The sequence below is a fragment of the Lethenteron reissneri genome, chromosome 41 (genome assembly GCF_015708825.2).
Source record: "Lethenteron reissneri isolate LAM-NWPU_2019-01 chromosome 41, ASM1570882v1, whole genome shotgun sequence".
Classification (NCBI taxonomy): Eukaryota; Metazoa; Chordata; class Hyperoartia; order Petromyzontiformes; family Petromyzontidae; genus Lethenteron; species Lethenteron reissneri.
In genome coordinates, this window is record NC_083819.1 from 8,773,021 (window position 1) to 8,794,393 (window position 21,373).

The 21,373-nt window shown below is 46.3% G+C and overlaps 1 protein-coding gene across 2 annotated transcripts in view; it reads right to left on the reverse strand.

Moving 5' to 3' along the window:
* NEK9 (NIMA related kinase 9) overlaps positions 1-21,373 on the reverse strand; it is a 52,932-nt gene that overhangs the window by 8,943 nt on the left and 22,616 nt on the right. For both annotated transcript variants that reach the window (XM_061568459.1, XM_061568460.1), the window contains exons 6-17: positions 20,834-20,965; positions 19,773-19,880; positions 17,964-18,028; positions 13,049-13,099; positions 11,658-11,844; positions 10,367-10,511; positions 8,976-9,176; positions 7,566-7,612; positions 6,899-7,060; positions 5,458-5,566; positions 4,346-4,507; positions 1,556-1,720 (exon numbers count right to left, since the gene is read on the reverse strand). In XM_061568459.1, coding sequence (XP_061424443.1) covers positions 1,556-1,720; positions 4,346-4,507; positions 5,458-5,566; positions 6,899-7,060; positions 7,566-7,612; positions 8,976-9,176; positions 10,367-10,511; positions 11,658-11,844; positions 13,049-13,099; positions 17,964-18,028; positions 19,773-19,880; positions 20,834-20,965 — 1,534 coding nt within the window. The remainder of the gene's footprint in view (positions 1-1,555; positions 1,721-4,345; positions 4,508-5,457; positions 5,567-6,898; positions 7,061-7,565; positions 7,613-8,975; positions 9,177-10,366; positions 10,512-11,657; positions 11,845-13,048; positions 13,100-17,963; positions 18,029-19,772; positions 19,881-20,833; positions 20,966-21,373) is intronic.

Below are 21,373 nucleotides of genomic sequence, written 5' to 3' on the forward strand. Positions count from 1 at the left end.
TAAACGTAAAATTATATAATACACAACTCCAACTCATCTTTAGCATGATTGTGGAGAATATAAATACCAAAATAAATAACCAGTTGCGTAGGAATTTGTTTTACTTTTTACGTGGAGATAGGTATATGAAAAACGTATCATCTGCTTATTTATTTTCCCCACACTAAAATAGGATGAGTAGTAAGTTTTTACCCTTTAAACTGGTACAAAAGGAGGTCTCATAGTGTAAATGCTTACCCCGAGCTCTCAATACTCTGATAGTGCACTGTTTTTGAGTTGTACGCCTTTTGGCGTCATCTGGTCCAACACCAATGGAGACTAGGCTCTAAGAAAGCTGTCTCGGGTGTGGACCAATCAACTTCAAGGACAGTGCATATCATTACCATTATCAGAATTGTTTCTTTTTGTTTGCATTTTGACTGCTTGTGTTGCGGTTATTGCAAACATGATGCCTTGTATAAAGGTGTCAGTTTTGTACCAGTTTAAAGGGTAAAAACCTACTACTATATTTTGCCACTGGTAAAGGAGATGTCTCATAGTGTAAATTGGATTAGTTATGACCCTCGGCAACAATAAATCAACGGCGTGGTTGCCCCAGGATGCAGCACTGCACAACATTACAGCACAGGCTGCTCACCTGCCGAGGCACAGCCAGTGATGTAGAGACGTCAGCGAGCGAGCCGGGTGGCCATGTCTGTGTAATGGGTTCCGGAGACACTTGTAGAGGTAACTTCTTCATTATAATACAACTCTCCAACAGTCCTGATACTCTGTTACAGCCTAGGTACACAGCCTAGGTAGACAGCCTAGCGACACAGCCTACTCTTAGCGTACCTAACTCTAGCTACGCTCTGGGGTCCTCCGGCTACAATTACCCTAGGGGAGGCTACCTGACCCAACCCAGCCAAAGTGCGGGTCTAGACTCTGGCTTCCTCGGAACTCGCCCTTACAAGGACGTAAAGCTGGGAGTCCCAGAGTCCCAACACTGGCCCGCACAGCGTCCCGGCCCTTACAAGGACAAGCGGGACGAGGGGGTCCAGAGTCCTAAGCTAGCTGGTCTTGGGTCTTGAGCTGCGACTGGACCTGATCGGCCAGGGAGCTGCCCTTTTATACCTCGTCCCCATCGAGGGGTGGGGTTGTGTGTTCCCCCAGATACCCCACAGAACACACACAGCCACCCCCCGTTGGTGGCGCCAAGGGGCTTAGCTGTCTGGGATCCTGGGATCCCAGCGCCTGGCGCCGAGGGCATAGCTGTCTAGGATCCTAGAGCCCCCAGCAGCCCCTCCCCTCTTGGGCTGGCACAGTGGCCCCTCCCCTGGGGGTTCGAGCTACCTGCAGATGGACCCTGTCCACCACTGCTGGTGAGTGTGGCCCATCTATGGCACTACATCTGTCCCATCAACGCCCATCCAAGTGGCAAGGGTGACAACTTCTTTCCATCTATTTTCACGTTGTCCAATTAGTCGAGTAAAACGAGCCGACGATCGGTCAAGTAGTCGATTCGTAAATAACGAATCTCCCAGCCGTGCTTGCGAGCGTGCTGCCCTGCGCGCACCTGCGATGAGGATGGTGTGCCACCCGCGGCACGACAGGTCCGAGACGACGTGCAGCGAGCCGAAGATGGGCCGTGGCAGTGCCAGCGGGCTGTTGCCTGGCTTCTCCGAGGGCATCACGCCCAGCCGACCGTTATCCGTGTTTCCCCACGCGTAGATGTGGTTGTCTGCTCGGAGGAAACGTACAAAGCAGGTGCGGGTTTTGTCAAGCCATTGTTTGGATTAGCGCCTCCATCAGGCCGTGCGGGCGGTATGAGGTTTATTTGGTCACGCGACACGTTCTAGATTTGAAGTTTTCGTGACTGCAAGGATTCATCTTCTTTGTTTTTTTCGGTAAAGTCACGTAGTTAAAAATAAAAGAAAATCAACTGAATTAAATCACGACGTTTCGGAGGCAAAACAAGCTTCCGTCTTCAGGAGGAACCGTCTTCCATTATTTAATTCAGTTGTTTTTTCATGTATTTTTATTTTATTTTTAACTATGTGACTTTACCTAAAAAAAACAAAGAGTATGCTACACATTGATCACTGCGGAATTGTAACAAGGTGGGGAGCAGAGTTGTACAAAATTTATTTTTTCCCCCGCACTGCCATCTGTGGCCCACCATGTCATCCTGCGACCGACAAATTCTCGTTTGTACATGACACCATCCAGACTCAACCCTGCTTAGCATCTGAGATTTGACAATTTCGGCCACATTCGAGGTTTGGGTCATAACAATCGGAGAAAGAGTGGAATGTAGCAATGTACGAGATCACCAATTCGACTGCACTTAATCTTTGTACATTGGGAGACACCGCAAAAAAAAGTATTAAAAAGTCTGTCCATGAGCTACATTATAAATATTAAACAAGATGTGGCACAACACAAACACCATCCTGCAGAAAACATTAGAGTTCCATCTGGCTCATTCAATAATCATATCAAACCCAAGGCTAACTTCATCGTAACCAATGGGTGGCACGATGAGGCATCGGTTTGGGATTTCTGCGGCACAGATAGCCAGCTCTCAAGAGTGATTTTTATACGAGCATCGTGAACACGTGGACAAACATTAAAAAGGGGGTATGGTCACATAGGCTCCCTGATGCAGAGTCTGCAATGAGCGAACCAGATGAGAAGGCCTGGGGCACAGGGTCCCCGCTGGAACGGGATATCAAACTCTAGATTTGAAGCTTTCGTGACTGCAAGGATTCATATTCGTAGGTTTTTTTGGGTAAAGTCACGTAGGTAAAAAATTACTAAAATTAATAAAAGTAAAATTAAAATAAAATTAAAATCACGACGTTTCGGAGGCAACACAAGCTTCAGTCTTCAGGTGGAACCGTCACAGCACGACTGCTGCATCAAGTAAGTCCTTGTATATACTCAACCAGTATATATACAAGGACTGTTTTCTTGGAATTTCTCTTACTTGTGTTGCCTCCGAAACGTCGTGATTTTAATTTTATTTTATTATACTTTTATTAATTTTTAGTTTTAGTTTTTACCTATGTGACTTTACCGAAAAAACCTAAGAATATGGGATATCAAACCCCTCGGGGCCTCAACGGGAGTGATAGCCAGCCTTTCAGCAGGGAAACGTTGTCGAGCACCAGCCGGACTTATGTTTTGTTGATTATGGGGTGACCCCCGGTTTAACCTTCACAGCAAAACCTTGGACTGCAAGCATAACTCGTTCCGGAAACGTGTATGTAATCCAAAGCACTCGTATATCAGCTGTGATCACGTGACGCTCGGTAGACAAAGTGTATACACGTACGACTCGTATTGCAAGACCTCGCCCGTTAATCAAATTAATATTTATTTTAGAATTTTGCTCGTCTTGCAAAACACTCGCAGACCAAGTTACTCGCAATACAAGGTTTTAACTGCACTTCTCTTCCCCCTCACTTCCTCTGCCATACAAGCCTGGGACACCCCACCAGTAAATTTAAACATCCCCCACCCCCACCTTTTACTTTCTTATATACAGCCACCGCCCCTCCCCTACGTTACAAAAAAAACTAATATTCTACCAGCACGATTTTCCCAAGTAAATGAGACAATATTTTCTCCCCCCCCCCCCCTCTCCTTCCCGGGGTTGTCTGCTCCCACCCTCCCCGTCAACCAGGACGCGTCGAGTACATGGGCCTGGTGGATATTCGCGTGTAGGTTTTTTTTTGTCGCCGCACGTTCTGCAGCGGGACGTTGTTCTTGTGTACAACAAAAATCCAAAGAAGTATATTTTTAAAAGGGGGGCATGGTGAAGCGCTCGGGGATCGAGGCGGTACTGGGTTTAGGGTTAGAGCTATTGCTGGTGGCCAAGGCCCATAAGCCCATGGAGAAAATATTTTTTACCTTGTTAATCATAAGTGTGCAGGTACTAGGTGGACTGTCACACGATTGTGACAGGTGGAAGTGGCTTAGAGTGGCCTTCATCCAGCAGTGGATTGATGATGGCTGATGTTGAACTCGATTTGTATGGTTTAGAGCAGTGGCTTGACTTGATCAAGCAGGTAGTGCAACTGCACCGGAGGCCTACGGGGCAGAGGGGCCAAAGGCGCTGGGCCACAACGTGGAGGGGAAATGTACAGGCGGTCTCTCCCATTCAATCCTTGCACCAGGGGGCCCATACCGACCACATTCTGCCACTGGATTAGAGATTGGGAGTGCGTTTGGCCGACTTGCGAGCTTCACAACCTAACAAACTGCCCTCTCCTGCCCCACTGCCAAGACCCCATATTTTCACTTTCTTATTTGCTTTTCTGGCTTTTCCCCCGTACAGCCCCGACTGGCCCGAAAGACCCACCTTCTGTGGCGGCAATTGTGAAGCCATCCCCGCAGGACACCATGGTGATGAGCTTGCCGACGAGGGGCCCCTTGTGCAGAACGATGCCCAGGTGCTTCTTGAAGTCGCCCGTGCCCAGCTGCCCGTGCTTGTTGTGCCCAAACGTAAGCAGACGTCCGCACACTGACGGGACAGCACACAACAGCAGCACGTCACACTGGCCACTTGAGGGCGCCACGCTAACACAGCGGCAACATTTGAACTTGTAATAATGTTCCATCACAATGACTCGGATGAAAGCCTCCCCCGAGCCATTATGTCTCAATCAGTGGAGCGATAATGCCCGATCATGACGACGATGATTGTTTATCAGTCAATGTGCAAATAAACAATTCACTGCCATCAAAAGGCTGCACAGTGTGGTGTGTGCACACGTATGGGTTCGCAGGAATTGTATTCTACAGGGTTTTGGTGGTACATGTTGTTTATGTCGTTTATTGTGAAATTTAGGTCACAGTTCCATTGATCACTGTTACATTGCTTTTATGGCTTTATTTTGGTGATTTCAAAAAGTGTTTTGGTTTGGCCATGTTTGTTTGGTGTAGTACGGAGTTAGAATGATGGCTTTAATCTAAGTTGTCGTTAATTCTAGATAAGTTGTCGTTGTTGTTTGACTTGCATCCCACTGGGATTTTTGCACAGAGCGTTGGTGTACGGTGTTTTTTTCTGGAAAATTTTTTGCAGTTTTTTTCCTGGATTTTTCTGTTTGCGCTTAGTCACTTTAAGATGTTTTCTTGTTCATGTTTTTATTTTATTTTTGATGCGGTTGCACCCGATTCAAGAGCCGAATGGCTCACAGGGATATACCAAATAAATGAAACTGAAAATGAGAACTGAAATTCGTACGGTTAAGGTGGGCTCATATTCATCACATCATTATTATTGGATAACGCCAAGGTGTGCGTGTTAGTGTGTTTGCCCACTTAAAAAAGGTATTCGTGAGTCCTATTCAGCTCCCTTTAGGGAAAATATTCCCTGCCCCTGATTGAGTAGGTAATGATTGCAGCTGGCACCTTTCCTACTGCCATTACAAGAGCAGGTAAAATCATGCCAAGGCTGCTGTGCCCACACACCGTCAATAACGGCGCTGTGCGTCTTGCCGCCGGAGATGCTACGGATCTTGTAGATAGACAGCTGCTTCACCAGTGTTGGCATCAACTTCATTATCACCTCGTGGAAGACCTGTAGAGGCAGTGCAGTAAATCTTGTCAAAATTAAACCTTGGCTGTCCAACAAGGTGACACAAGGGGTTTAATGTTACAAACCCCAACTTACTTAACCAATTGGAAGTAATGCATTGGCACAAAGGGACACGTGATCACCTCAATAGTTCATTCTAGATTTGAAGCTTTCGTGACTGCAAGGATTCATATTCTTGGGTTTTTTCGGTAAAGTCACGTAGGTAAAAAATTTAAATTAATAAAAGTAAAATAAAAATAAAATAAAAATCACGACGTTTCGGAGGCAACACAAGCTTCCGTCTTCAGGTGGAACCGTCACAGCACGATAGCTGTATCAAGTGAGAGAAATTCCAAGAACACAGTATTTGTATATATACTGGTTGAGGGTGGGAGAAGCCTACGTGACTCAATAATTCAGTTGGTCCAATGGCTCCCAATTCAGTCCCAGATCTCCTACTGTACTCCTCCAATCCACATTTTCTATCCTCCAGCAACCAAGGCTTTCTGTTGAAGGCCCTAGAACAACCCTTAGCCTCTGCAGAAGGTCGCTTACTCCCCTCTGCTGCCCCCATAAATTTGGAACACCATTATTGCCAGCCATCTGTGTATCTCCCCATTCCCGCACCCTCTGATCAAGCGGATATGGCCTCCCAAAAACCGCCAAGACAAGCGCCACTCAGTGGTAGGTTGCACCTTTTCCGCTGCTGCCTCCACTGTCTAAAATCCCTCCCCTTGTCATCTCCATTCCCCTGTTCAGGCCCAGACTCGAGGCCTTCCTCTTCGCCTTTGTCTATAACTGGCCTTTCTATCAATCTTGGTCCCTTTGTCACTCATGGCACTGAAGTGTTCTTTCCTCACATGATCCTGTCCCTAACCTCAACCTTCAATAAAAAAACGAAATCCTCACAATATTATCACACACACACACAGGTCTTCCTTCCGAATGACGTCCACAATTTGGTGCTTTATAAATCTACACTGGGGTGGAGCAGTGGCACAGTGTTCAGAGCAATGTACCAAGATCCCACTGACCGGAACTTAATTCCCGGCCACAGTGAACGCCAGCAGTGACCAAATTATATCCAACTGGTCCTGGGTTGTTACCCATCTCCCTTGACGACAGATTCACTAACTCACACCGACGAGTAGGGTCAATCAACCCCCAGGGGACCGACAGCGGTACAGGCAAAACATTCATGCACACGGTTGATGGACAATCGTAATAAAGCTACATGGCACTGCAATGTAATCGTGTTATAGATATCACGCTGCAAAGCTCCTGAGGAAACGCCCATAGGGATGTGCGGAGCCCTTGCGGCGCCGACTAACTCACGGAGGTCTCACGGTTGCGTAGGCCCGACGTGCACTGGTTGAGGCCCAGCTTGTTAAACTCGTTGTTGCCGCACGCCAACACCTTGCCCTGCGCCGTCAGGAAGAACGTGCCATCCGTGCCGCAGCACACCTCCGTGATCTTCCACCGGTTCGATAGGGGCACCTGCCAAGGAAGCACAAGCACGTTGAATTGGAGGCGAGGATTTTGCTCACAGATGTAGACAATTGAGAATTTATACTGGTAGGAACCTCCTGGTTACACCAGCCCACAGGGGATTATTGTGTCCGTCCGTCGTGCAGGGAGGGGCTGGGTGGAAAGGGTGGAGCTGGGTGGGGTGGGGAGGGGCTGGTCACCCCGTGGTGCCCTTATAAAACTCAACGTTTAACCTACTCACGCCGGCTTGAGCCCGCCCTCGCAGTCGGGCATATTTGCGGAATACACCAGGCCGCCGTTGACCCTGGCCCTTATGGTTCTCAAACCGTGCGGGCGCATACCCCTAAAAGCATTGCAGGGAGGAACAGGATGCAAATGGATACTGTGCAGAAGAAATGTAATGCTAGTGGAGAACATTAGCCCCATGTTGCAGTGAAAATATTTTTTGTTACAATGAATTGCTAAATCATTACAAGCCTATTCAAATAGACAGCTCACCATCTCATGGACTTACTCGTTTAGGGTAGAACTCCGTGGCATCAGTCTCCAATCCCAATCGGCCTAAAACAGAAGGAAATCAAACAGATCTGCGGCGAGACAGCTCACGCCACGGCTCACGCCACACGGCTCGCGCCACACGGCTCGCGCCACACGGCTCGCGCCACAGGGCTCGCGCCACAGGGCTCGCGCCACAGCTCTCGCGCCACAGCTCTCGCGCCACAGCTCTCGCGCCACAGCTCTCGCGCCACAGCTCTCGCGCCACAGCTCTCGCGCCACAGCTCTCGCGCCACAGCTCTCGCGCCACAGCTCTCGCGCCACAGCTCTCGCGCCACAGCTCTCGCGCCACAGCTCTCGCGCCACAGCTCTCGCGCCACAGCTCTCGCGCCACAGCTCTCGCGCCACAGCTCTCGCGCCACAGCTCTCGCGCCACAGCTCTCGCGCCACAGCTCTCGCGCCACAGCTCAGCTCTCGCGCCACAGCTCTCGCGCCACAGCTCTCGCGCCACAGCTCTCGCGCCACAGCTCTCGCGCCACAGCTCTCGCGCCACAGCTCTCGCGCCACAGCTCTCGCGCCACAGCTCTCGCGCCACAGCTCTCGCGCCACAGCTCTCGCGCCACAGCTCTCGCGCCACAGCTCTCGCGCCACAGCTCTCGCGCCACAGCTCTCGCCGCCACAGCTCTCGCGCCACAGCTCTCGCGCCACAGCTCTCGCGCCACAGCTCTCAGCTCCGCCACAGCTCTCGCGCCACAGCTCTCGCGCCACAGCTCTCGCGCCACAGCTCTCGCGCCACAGCTCTCGCGCCACAGCTCTCGCGCCACAGCTCTCGCGCCACAGCTCTCGCGCCACAGCTCTCGCGCCACAGCTCTCGCGCCACAGCTCTCGCGCCACAGCTCTCGCGCCACCAGATCTCGCGCCACAGCTCTCGCGCCACAGCTCTCGCGCCACAGCTCTCGCGCCACAGAGCTCACGCCACAAGCGTCTGCTCACCGGGGTAGGAAGACGCTGAGGGCAGCTGTACAAAACAATTGGTTACATGTCCCCCAAGTAGTTTCCCATTCCGTTGTCGTCTTTTTACCAAACTTTATCCCGAACTACGTTATCAGTGTCATGACATAAGATGTACAATCCATCCCAGAGAGCAGCTCTGATATCAGAAGCAGATAGAGCGACCTCTGAGCTCCCTTCACACGTGATGTCTGGTCCACAAAGTAAGGAGTAACACTTTCCCACCCGCCCTGCCACAGGGAGTAATGTTTGTCGCATGACGTACAAACAAACATACAATTCTCAGGAGCTAAAATTTTTGCCAAATTAAGCACGGTCAAAATGTAACACGATGGTTTTTTCTCATGTACCGTCGTTGGCTGCCAAACTCAAACTAAAGGCTGCCGACGCTCTTCACCACGGCTGGGCGAAGCCTCACCGTACTCGCCGCAGCCCCACGCATAAACGGCGCTCGAACGCGTGAGCGCCATGACGTGGCAGTCTCCACACGAGATCTGCGTCACAGGGTTGATGTTGAAGAACTGCACGGGCATCGGCTCCAGCACTTCCACTCCCAGCTCCCCATTGCAGCCCATGCAGCCGTAGTAGTCGGAGCCGAAGCTGAACACTTCGCCCTGCTCTGTACGACAAACACAAGACATACACACACGACAAATCCTGTTTATAGCAATACACACTGGTCGGGGGAGTGCTGTTAAGCGAGCGCCTATTAATAAGGACGGCATGGCAAATGACACATTCCAAAATAAACACACAGACACAAAGACCTCCTGCAAAACAATACAGGACTTGTCGTGGGAAACGCTGACCCGCTGATGTTAGCCATGGCCAGGATTCAAACCAACGTCACCGGGTTCTTAGCGCAATACGCTAACCATTACACACACACAACACAGGTGACTACGTGAAAAGCAGTGTCCTAACCGCTACACGTGCACATGCACGTGCACACAACAGCCAGTGACATTCTTGCAGACAAGCGTGGCACTGACTGCGAGTAGCACATTCACGAACGATTTATTTTCATCTTCAGACACCGACTTTGTAATTACATTTACCAGCGTAGCGAACATGTGAGCACTACATTAAGTTGCTGGGTTTACATCTCTTGTTGAGATTTACGTCACAAATTTTGTTTAACTAAAATCAAGTGTATTTGGATCAGAATATATTGTATTAGACTACAGTAATTGAACAATCACCAACATTACATCCAAATAGAATATTTAACTTAGTAGTAATTTATTTCACTTCTAATTGTCTAACACGTGGGTATATAGGCTACGCTTATTGCACCCAACTATTCTGGTGCTGTCCCACAGTCGAGCAATCGAACCGATAACCAGTCGAGTAATCAAAATTGAGCAAGCCCTCATTTAAGGTGAAAGATGAGTTCCTGAAAAGTGCTGTGTTGAGCGAAAAACACAACACGCAAAAACAATTTTCCAATAAATAATGTAACGATAAAAGTTTGGCAAGATGCGATGTAGGCACACGATGTACAAACACACAGTAAAGATGGCGGGACGAATAACCGAGGGTACGCCGCAGCGTTACTGTATCATTGCGTACGTTATAGTACCGCTTAGTCACGCAGGCTCAAGAAAGAAGCTGGTCGTCGACCGCTCAGAAACGGCATTATAACGGTGCACGTTCCACATTGCGCGAAAAGTGTTACCTCACGGTAGAACCGCGTTACAGTGAAAACGTGTTTTGCGAACACGCGTTAAGCAAAGACTTACCACATTTAATTCATCAGTGGCATCAGCTACATATGCAAGTGTTTTCAAGAGGGCAAGAGTGCAGTACCTGTGAGACAGACAGTGAACTCATCCCCGCAGGCCACCTGTCGCACAGCGAGGCCCAACAGCTTGTCTACGCGCTTGGGCTGCCGGTATGATGCCTTGTCCTTGTGTCCCAGCTGCCCCACCATCTTGGTGCCACCCTGCACATTCTGCAAAGGGCGAATGACCCAAAACAAATTATAAACAAATGATTCGCTGCCCTCTTTGGCTTTTCACAACTCTTCCCGCGGTCACGCAAGCCCTGTGTGCAAGCTCCGCTGCAGCTCTTGTTTCTACATTTTATCCGAATTGTACTATCAGCGTACATATTACAAAATGAAAGATCCATTAGGATCTCACCAAGATATACAAACACAACCCAAGATAGAGAATGGCCCATGGAAGGGAATATTACAGAGCTAGGTCTGAGATCCCTTCAAGTGCAGCCAAATAAACATTCTGACGGAGCTCTGTTCCATACAAAAATGTGTCCTTCACATATCCATCTCTCCACGTAAAAAGAAAAGTATTTCTTTCACAACCCATCAGCTGCACGGATTCATGGGAGAGCATAATTTCAGCAGCATTGTTTCAAAACAAGTAAACTCTGGATCGGTTTCAACATAGAGTCTCATCAGCAGTTATGTTTGCTTCAATCAACGCTGGTGAACTGCCACCAGTGTAAGAAGCAAGTACCCTCCCCTTAGAATATGGGGTCCCAGTTCCAGGATGAAGCACTTTCCCACCTGCTCTGCCATTGGGGAGTAGTTTTTGGTACTATCAGTCAAACCACTTTTTTCTCAGACAAGGATATTAGACAAATTAAGAACTAAACTAAATGTAATACAAAAAAATTGCAATAATTGGCAACCAGGCTGAGACTATCACTTTACTATACTTAAGAATATGATTTAATCATATATACAACTCTACAGGAACACACACACACTCCACAGGAACACACACACCACTCGAAAGACAACCCCCCCCCCCCCCATATAGCCTTAACCGACTGTTGGAGCAAGTGGTTTTAGAGTATCTATGAAGGTCGGCACAGCACACGACACGGTGGTGGCTTGCCAGCAACACGCCCGGCCACCTTTGTATCGCTGCACCAGCTAGAGGAGGCCCAGGTCTAGTCCAGATAATGGTCACCGATGTTTGGCCATGAGCGGGAATCGAATATCGGATCGCCGCGTTTGTAGCGCAGTGCCCCAACTACTGACACTACCATTCCCCACAAAGACAAACACCACGCCACACATCACCACACACCACCACCACTGCAGATGGAGGAGAGGTAGTGACAGACATACCGCCCAGGTGTACAGCTCCTTCTCAACGGTGACGGCTGCGAAGTGGGTGTTGCTGGCGCACACCCGCAATGCGCTGTACCCGCCACGAAACTGGTCCAGCATCTGCGGCGTGCGCTTGCCACCGCCCCAGTAGTAGACATCGCTCGACCGAGCAGTCACCACCGGCACCGCCTCCGCATTATCGCTCCTGGCTCACGCACTCCGGCTCGTTAGCGTGCACACCTCCACGCATCCCGTGCCCATGGTGCCCTCGCAAAGTGATAATGCTGCCTGCACCACCCGTGCCGGGTGGCTAGTTAATGCTACCCGGCTTGCGCTCAGAAGAGCAATGACTTGCACACACGGGCCCACCCCTCGCCCCGTGTAGGAATTTTTTTTTCCGCGTCTTAGCAAATGCCAGTGATGGTAGCCTGTCCTAGTATGGCATGTAATCACATGCATGCATTTTTAAAGCATTAATGAGTTAAATTTGACATGTAGGCTTTAGCAAGCAATATCACCCATACTGGTTTTTTTGGGTTAGATCGCGTAAATATATACGTGCCGTTAAACCCGCTACCACCCAACACAGCCAATTGATAAGGTTTGTCACGTGAACAGAACATGCCAATTTCTAACTAGTACAGCACAACGGTGTTGGAGAGCCAAGCCACGGGTTTAACGACACATTTATATACGTAAGTGATCTAACCCAAAAAAACCTGTATTATGGCGTTAAATTTGGGCAATTAATTTAATGGATAAAAATTAAGTATGGTTAACAATCCTTGTTCAGGATTTATTGGGCACTGCCCCTCCCACACTCCGCCCTTGGACTCATTTTTGATTTTGCCCTCGGTCACTCGTCCCAGCAATTGGGCCAAATCACCTCATCCACCCAGCACAGTTCATTCCATATTCCAATTACAATGGCCCACCACGTGACACAAGCCCCATTTAGAAGTAATTTAATAGACAGGCATAACCCAACACTTCCCACGACTTAATTAATATGTAGTGTAGATGTGCTTAGAATATAGTGTACTCATCTCTCACCTAATGCAGCAGTGTTAAATACAGTTGCCATTGCATAGCGTGCTCTTTCGTGACACAAATTAATATGTTTATGTAAAGGACAGAGAATAATACCACGAGGAATATTCAGCTTTTGAATGCAGAGATTGCTGACGATTTATGCTCCAATACTATTAATAATGACAAAGAAAAAAAACCTAGCCATTTGAATGTGTCACGTTAACGTCTCATTCTTCACCGATGAAAAGGAATGCAAGCGATTCACGTTAAGCTCATTTAAAACATGACTGCGTATCTATCCGTACCAATTTTACTTCAGAAGTGTAATTAGAGAGCGTTTGCACTCAAGTGGATTTGTGTCGACATCTGATAATTACCTTATGCGTCTTGCAGGCTCGTTTAGCCGCCAAACATTTTTCTCCATTTCCCTGGTGGTGGAATGGGCAAGGGAGTTGAGAATCAGGCATCGATGAAAAACAACAGCTACAACCTCACCATATCACAGACGATCGGGTCATTTCTTCAGCCATAAGTTTTACTTAAATTAATTTATTTAGCAATACATATTTTGAAAGTCAGTGTATGTGCACAGCGCCGTATTAATAAAGCAAGAGGTTTAGAGAATTAGAACAAGAGTGTTAGATGGTTAAGTGTGGCTTGGCTGGGACTTCAGCATTGTTAGAAATGAACATGAAAAAAGTCATAATACTTTCTAAAAGTTGTATAGGCCAAATTATGTATAAGAACATTAAATAATTTACAGCCAATTGTCAATCCAATTTTGGATAGCCTCCCCGCAACGTATTGGTCATGGGGGTTGTTTTGGTCATACTTCGCCAAGCTGGTCAGTACCAGTTGGAGATTGGGGTAACGGAGGGGGGGGGCCCAGGTGGTTGATGGGACACAGGCCCAGCTCCGAATATCACTCGCCAATGAGTTAGTCATGGCCAGGAATAGAATTTTAGTCGCCAAGTTCATAGCACAGTGCCCTAAGCACTGCTCCTCCACGCCACCCACTATGATCTATATAGCAGTGGTTCCCAACATGTGGTCCGTCAGCATGGGGGGGAAGTGGTCCACGGAACGGAGGGATACAATTACTTTCACTGCATGGCAATCAGAGAATATTTTTAAGTACTCATATGTGATCCACAGATCGAGAAACGTTGGGAACTATCGATCGATAACACCCAAGATAATTTAAAGAAAAGTAAAGTTCTTGTCATCAAAACAACACTAAGCCCCAGGCCAAGCCAACAATACCATGGTGTAATACTACCGGACTCGCAGGCAGAGAAACTACGCCAAGGTTCCAGCAGCCAAGCCAGCCCAGAGACAGGCCAGTGCAGGTAGGCAGGTGAAAGCAAGGAGAGGCAAACAAGCCGAGGGGACAGCATGCAAGCCGGCAGCAGGAGAGGGCCGTGTCAGAGTTGGCCTGAGGGTAGGAACAAGCACAGCCGTCCCCTTGAGCTGTGCACAGCACTCGCCAGCCGCCTCACCGACAACAGGCGGCCGCCGCCAGTTGGGTTACATTCTAATTCGTAGGGTTGCCGCAATATTGGCGTTTCACGATATGACGATTATCGACAATATCAGTTTCCTATAACTTCGCAATTGTATTTAGCACGTTTATTGTATTGTTTTGTGCGTCGCTGCACTTCTGGTATGAATACAGGATTTTAAAGTTACTCAACTGCAGTTCACGGAATGCAAGCCTGCCAAAAGACTCATAGTTTTCGTTGCCAGATTACAATCTGAATTGCTTCTAATATACATACCGTTAGTTTAACACGTAGGCCTTTCGCGACCAATATTATTCATAATAAACGTTTACGGGTTAGATCGCATTATTTATAAATGTGTCGTAACCCTCCACCACCCGACATGGCCAATCAGTAAATATACTGTTAATTAAATGTTCACATATTACTGCTATGCCATGGATAACAGCACTCCAATGGAAAGCACCGTTAATTTATAACTTTAATTTATTGCGTTATTTTAATCAGGGAATAACATTTAAAATAAATAAATAAAATCATAAATGCCAATAAAAATTAATCGGTACGACAGGCAATATAATAGCGGACCGTGTATTGTACAATATATATTGTAGTTTCACCGAATCACGACAAACCCAAGTAATTCATGTCCGAAAGTAGAATTGTGAGCACAAAGCCAAACGCAGATGAGTGGACTGGCTAAAAATCCCACTATAGATCCCTCCTGAAAGTAGTCTTCAGTAAATTGCTTTAAAACTGCCCTGTATACAGAGTGGGAGTTGGTATACAAGCATTTTACAAGTTGTTTAATAACAGACGGAACGTTATCCCAATGTAAAAAAGAAAGTAAACTCGATCAAGCATTGGAAGACAAGCAGGGCATTTCTCTCGTATGATGCTACCTTTCTAAAGCAACCACCTCATCTATTTAATATCTGCATTAAACGTTAAAAGTATTTGTCGTGTTAACCACAACATTAATTTCCAAAAAAATACGAATTTCATTGGATTACACTTCACAAAGAGAACAAAGGCAGTTATGTAACAGACTAGCAGGAAGTACCCAGCTTTGCCCAAGAAAAAACACATTATTTCAAACTTGTCTTCTCTTAAAAAAACATAACATATACATACACAAATACTAAGCTATTATAAAAGCCCAGCGTTCCATTTGTCTGTCCCTTTGCCTATCAAGAAAATTATAAGGGCCTTACAGAAGGCCTGAATCAAAACGTTATAGAAAGTGGGGGGGGGGGTAAACAGTTGATCTAAAAGGTTTCAAAAAATTCGCGACCATCCCCCCCCCCCCTAAAATGTTTTTACCCCCCCCCACCCAATTTATAGTGTGTAGGCATATAAACCTACACACCCTACATACAATACAGCAGTATCGACTGACTCTACAGTAGCATCTACCTACTCTACAGTAGATATATAGTAGATACTACGATAGAGGGGCAACCGCGAGTTGGCGTTCCGCGCATGCGCAGATGCGTGCTTTGCCACGCTCAAAATTATAATTATGATCAGCGTACATTGTTACAAAGTGTTATTTTCTTAACACGTAGGCTTTCGCGACCAATATTATTCATAATAAAGGTTGTTTTGGATTAGATCGCGTTAAATGTGTCGTAACCTACACCACCCAACATGGCCAAACAGTAAAAATGTGTCACGTTTACAAAAGACGAATCTTTAATAAATAACGCGATCTAACCCAAAAAACCTTTATTATGCAGTAAACAAAATAGTCTGTCAGTTAAAAGCGTTAGAAGGACATGCATACACAGAGATAGACACACACAAAAATACTTTTATAGGTAAGATAAGCACAATGTAGTCAGAGTACTCAACCCTTCCCTAGTCGGCTCATAGTTAATGCATCATATGTTCCAATCCAGATCATGAAGGAATTGTGAATTATATTGCTTTTGGGAAGATTCTTTTTTTAGAAAACATGGTATGAACACTCGTAAAAATTACCATAGGGTTTTCTTCGTCACATTACATTCCTTTAACCACTGTTCATTATCAAGCATTACTCAATATATATGCTTCACTGCAAAGAAAATCTAATCTATGAAATACACTGCGATGCTAATTATAGTACTTCTCCAAAATTTTAAAGTCAGTGGTTTCCTGCTTAAATGCACATGGGGCAATGTTGATTTTGGTATTTTTGTTGACAACCCCAAGCCCAACGCGTAAAATTCCACATTTCTGTGGTGGCGACTCATTCGTAGCAAAAAAGCCACCGTTGACTCTCCACAAAATGCGATAAATGTATCCAATCCACACCCCCTGAACGGAAATACAAATTTAATTTGTGAACCACTCAAATCTGTGCACCACACACAAGATGGTGGAAGCCAGGTGGGTCGGTCCACTCAATGGCTTCTGGGGAGCATGTACACTGTTACATTATTATGGCTTTATTTTGGTGATTTCGAAAAGTATTTTGGTGTGGCCATGTTTGTTTGTTTGTTGTAGTACGGAGTTAGAATGATGGCTTTAATCTAAGTTGTCATTGTTGTTTGACTTGCATCCCACTGGGATTTTTGCACAGCGTTGGTGTACGGTCTTTTTTTTCCTGGAAGAATTTGCAGTTTTTTCCTGGATTTTTCTGTTTGCGCATTAGTCACTTTAAGATGTTTTCTTGTTCATGTTTTTGTTTTTTGTTTGTTGCGGTTGCACCCGATTCAAGAGCCGAATGGCTCCCAGGGCTATACCTAATAAATGCAACCGAATTGAAACTGAACGTAGCCAGTTCTCCTGCTCAGCACCGAACCTCCTGATGCCAGTTCCAAAACATTTAAATCAGTTTTGCCATCCCTATAAATAGCGGGGGGGGGGGGGGGGGGGGGGGGGGGGGGGGGTAGCAGGGGGGATTCAGTGACGTAGTGGTTCAAGCACTTCTGAACCCCATGTCGTATAAATTCCTCTCCAAGCGTCCTCCACAATCCTGCAATGGAGCAATTCACCTAACCATTCATAGGAGGTCTCAATGTAAATGCTTACCCTGAGCTCTCAATACTCTGATGGTGCGTTGTCTGAGTTGTGCGCCTTTTGGCGTCATCTGGTCCAACACCATGTGAGACTGGGCTCTAAGAAAAGCTGTCTCGGGTGTGGATCAATAAATTTCAAGGACAGTGCATACATTATCAGAGTTGTGTTTTTGTTTGCATTTTGACCGCAAGTGTTGTAGTTAATGCAAACATGATCCCTTGTAAAACAGGTGTCAGTTTTGTTTCCAGATAAAAGGGTAAAAACCTTTTACAACATTCATATATGATCGGATTTCATCGCTCCACTTCCTCGGATGCATTTCATTGCTTAGCTACCACTATTATTCTTGACCATCGTCCGTCTATAATAAAGCAATGTCTCCAACCCAAGTCTGCTTAATTTACTGAATAGTATGTATATAATGTCATTAAGCTGCATAAGATGTGTAACATTTTAAGATGCCAAAGCTAAGGGACTGTTATAGCCCACTGCGCACAACACGCTTAACATGCTCTTTGGTTCTTTCGGTAAAGTCACGTAGGTATAAATTAAAATAAATGAAATCACGACGTTTCGGGCGCAACACCAGCAGTTGTTTCTTGCCGTGGTTGTCCCACCTGATGACGGACGCTTGTGTTGCGCCCAAAACGTCGTGATTTGTTTTATTTCCAACTACGTGACTTTACCGAAAGAACCAAAGAGTATGGATCCCTGCAGTCACGAAAACTTCAAATCTACGCTTAACATGGTGCCATGTGGGAATGTTTTCCGATGATGTTCAGACCTCCTACGCGTCTTGATGGGCGACATCTCCAGAAGATCCTCAGCCGTAGGCCTCTGCTCCGCGTCCTATGGAACACGACACAGCCACTGCCGTCATGACAAGGTGGCGACATATCCGGGCGGCGAACATTTGCCGCTTCTCGCAGAGGGTTCACACGGTACGAGTCCAGTAGGCCGCCCTCACTAATACTGCCAGTGAATTGACCACACAAAACACACACCAGTCTGCTTCGCAGTGGTTGCAAAAAATCCTGCGATGTCATTCGAAAAAAGAGTGCCATTGTGTGCCTGCATCTTTGTCCAAATTTAGCAAATTTTTACATTTACCAGCAAAATACTCATTTGGGATTGCACATAGCAGCGACATCACCCCCTAAAGCAAAACTAACGAAAACCGTTCCATAATTTTGAGTTCGGCTCAATGATCTGTTCACAAGATCCTCCGCGAGACGTCGTAGCCAAACAAATGAAACTGACATGGACAAGCGTTTAACACGCCAATTACTTTTGTTATGGCTCACGCACCAGTGAGTTGCAGGACTCTCAACCAAATTTACAGGAAAAAAAAATCTAGGAAGTAATTTTGACTTCCAAGATTCCTGGATTTTCCCCAAAGATACTTGAATCAATCTCAAGTGAACTGTCAATTGTAAGTGCTACATTTGGCTGCGCGAATTTGTTTTCAAACTCATCGTCGGTAAGTTAAAACAATAAAAATTGGTGCATCAAATTGTTTCATACACGTTTGGCTATGACAGGTGGTGGCTGGGTCTTATGACAGAAATTTGGACAGATTACTAGAATGCACAACCCAAAAATCTTTACAGTCGTTTCACAGTAGGGGGCCATGAAAAAAATGTGTTACGCTTACTGAAAACGAGTCGTTAAACAGTGTTGTGCTATAAATAAAGCTAAGATAAGGGATTTTTCTACCACAGCTATCAGAACCCTCAAGCAATGAGGCGCAGTCAGATTAACCGGCATGTGACTTCAATGCCAATGTCCGTGTTGTGTCCAGGTGCTGGTGTGATTATTATGGATAATGGAAAAAAAGTATTGAGTGAGAGAGCATGAATACAAGCAAACTTTATGAGAAGGTCGTATGGGAAAATTTACAAAAAGTAAACTGCAAGAGAGAAAAGGAGGAAAACGGAGGAGACGAAGCGTCTGTTGCGACAACTTTTACATTGGACTAAGGGAGTCCCCCCATGAGTTATCTTATTGTGGAAAATGGTTAAGAGCGCCAGTCACCGGCACCAAATGTGAATTTAGAAGGTGGTGTAAAACACGGATGTACACACAAGAGTGCAGATGCCGAATCAATATCTACTCAGGTGGTGAGCACAATTCTAAAATATTTGGAAGGCGTTGTCGTTAAGCCCACACTGGACGATGAGAAACCGTAGCCACACTTGAGCCTCGTGCGCTGCTCACGGTTTCACAGCAGCTGGCTCAACAGCGAGCTCTTATTTCCAGTAAGACCAAATTTACCCAAATATGTCACACACTAAAATATTAAAAACACTACTGACACTAACAAATATCCCAAAACAATTCTTACAATAGTGAATGCAGAAACAGTACTTTACTGGGACTGTCTGGCACGAGACATTTCCATGCAGTGAAGAGACAGCTGGACAAGTCAGCATGGCTTTGCACGCCGTTACATTCTGAGCTTTGAAAATGGGATTTTTACTATATGCAAGACATGTAAAATTTGCCCGTTGTATTGCAGACACATGGTGCAAATGATCCCAGGGCTGAAGACGAGAGTGGGCAGGGAGCATGGTGTCCCACAGACATCACAGACCTGTTGCAGACACTTCTGCACAACTTCCTTGATCTCCTTCGAGTACTGGTCATCGATTTCCACCTGCTTCTTGCCGTGAATGATCTCATAGCACAGCTTCAGCGGGTTCTAAAAACGAAAGAACGTCCACATTTCATACCTTACAGCACAATTTTCTTTCACACCCATACAAATACATCATTAAAAATGTAAATTATATTCGTGGATCTTTCGGTAAAGTCACATAGAAGGGAAATAATAAAATAATAAAAATACTTTCTTAAATTCTCACGAAATTTCGGCCACAACACAAGCAGCCGTCCTTAAATCGAAAAGTAAAATTACATAACTTTTTCAAGCAACTGCTGGATGAAGGCCTCCCCATGCCATGTCAGAATCGGTTCAGATATCGCTCACCACTGACGGTAGCCGTGGCTGGGTATTGAACTCCGCGTCGCCAGGGTCATAGCATAACAAACAGTACCACCACTCCACCCCACAGATACCAGGTAAGAAGTGTTAACACACACACACACATTACAATGATACCATATTTTTAACCACCTCTTGGCTACTATATTGCCCTAGCCTTCAACACATGGCATTGCAAGGCGCTCACTCAACTAAATATGAACCAGGCTAAAAGCCTGCTTTGCTTCCGAGATCCTGAACAGTGCAAGTTGGTGGTATAGTTAACTCTCGATTATCCAGGTTGAAATTAAACATGCTTAAGAAAAAAAAGTATAATTGGGCATGCGCTGGGTTATTAGCTGCTCTTTGCTCATGGGGGGGGGGGTGGACTCGGGGCCCATGAAACTGCAAACATTTAGCCTAATAAAGGATAAGTCTCCATCTGCAGTCTATGTAAGTAAACAATGTTTTTTATAGCCCAAGTTACACACCTTTGCATTATCCGTATTTTCGTCTTACTCAGGCCACCCCTCACCTCTATTAATGCACCTTCAATTAGCATGGTTGGCTACGTACGGTGTGAAAGATCTTCAACATACATACATAACCCCGGACAAGATTATAAAAAAATCTATATAATAGCAACAGCAGAATCCTCATCTCCTCCTCACAGTGGCGTCGAAGGTGCGGGTGAGTGTGAGCAACTCGTAGAGCACACAGCCCATGGCCCAGATGTCCGACTTGGTGTTGTATTTGTCTCCACGGATCAGCTCCGGAGACATGTAGTAGGGAGTCCCCACGTACTGCAGAAACACACGGTCACACACGCACGCACCGATCAACCCCCACGGTGATACCGATGGCTTTAGACAAATCTCAGGCCATGATTTTACCATCTTACAATTTCGGTTTTCGGGGATGGGCTAAGCTTTGAGCATTTATTCTCTCAAAGCTTTCACCGCGAATGCGGCTCAACATGCGACCGACGCTGGAAAACCTCACTCGGATTACAAGCGGCTGCGAAATCTTTCGTGGTTTTACCATCTTGTTTGCTTTGCACGTCGTATCGTTTGAACAGGTTTGTCTACTAACATTAGCTTAAATGTAACATTAGCATAGAATTTGCATTGTGCATGACACGATACCTTGACAGTGTAGGAGTTCGATCGATGGACCGAAGAATCGGTTACATGCAGAGCCCCGAATAAACA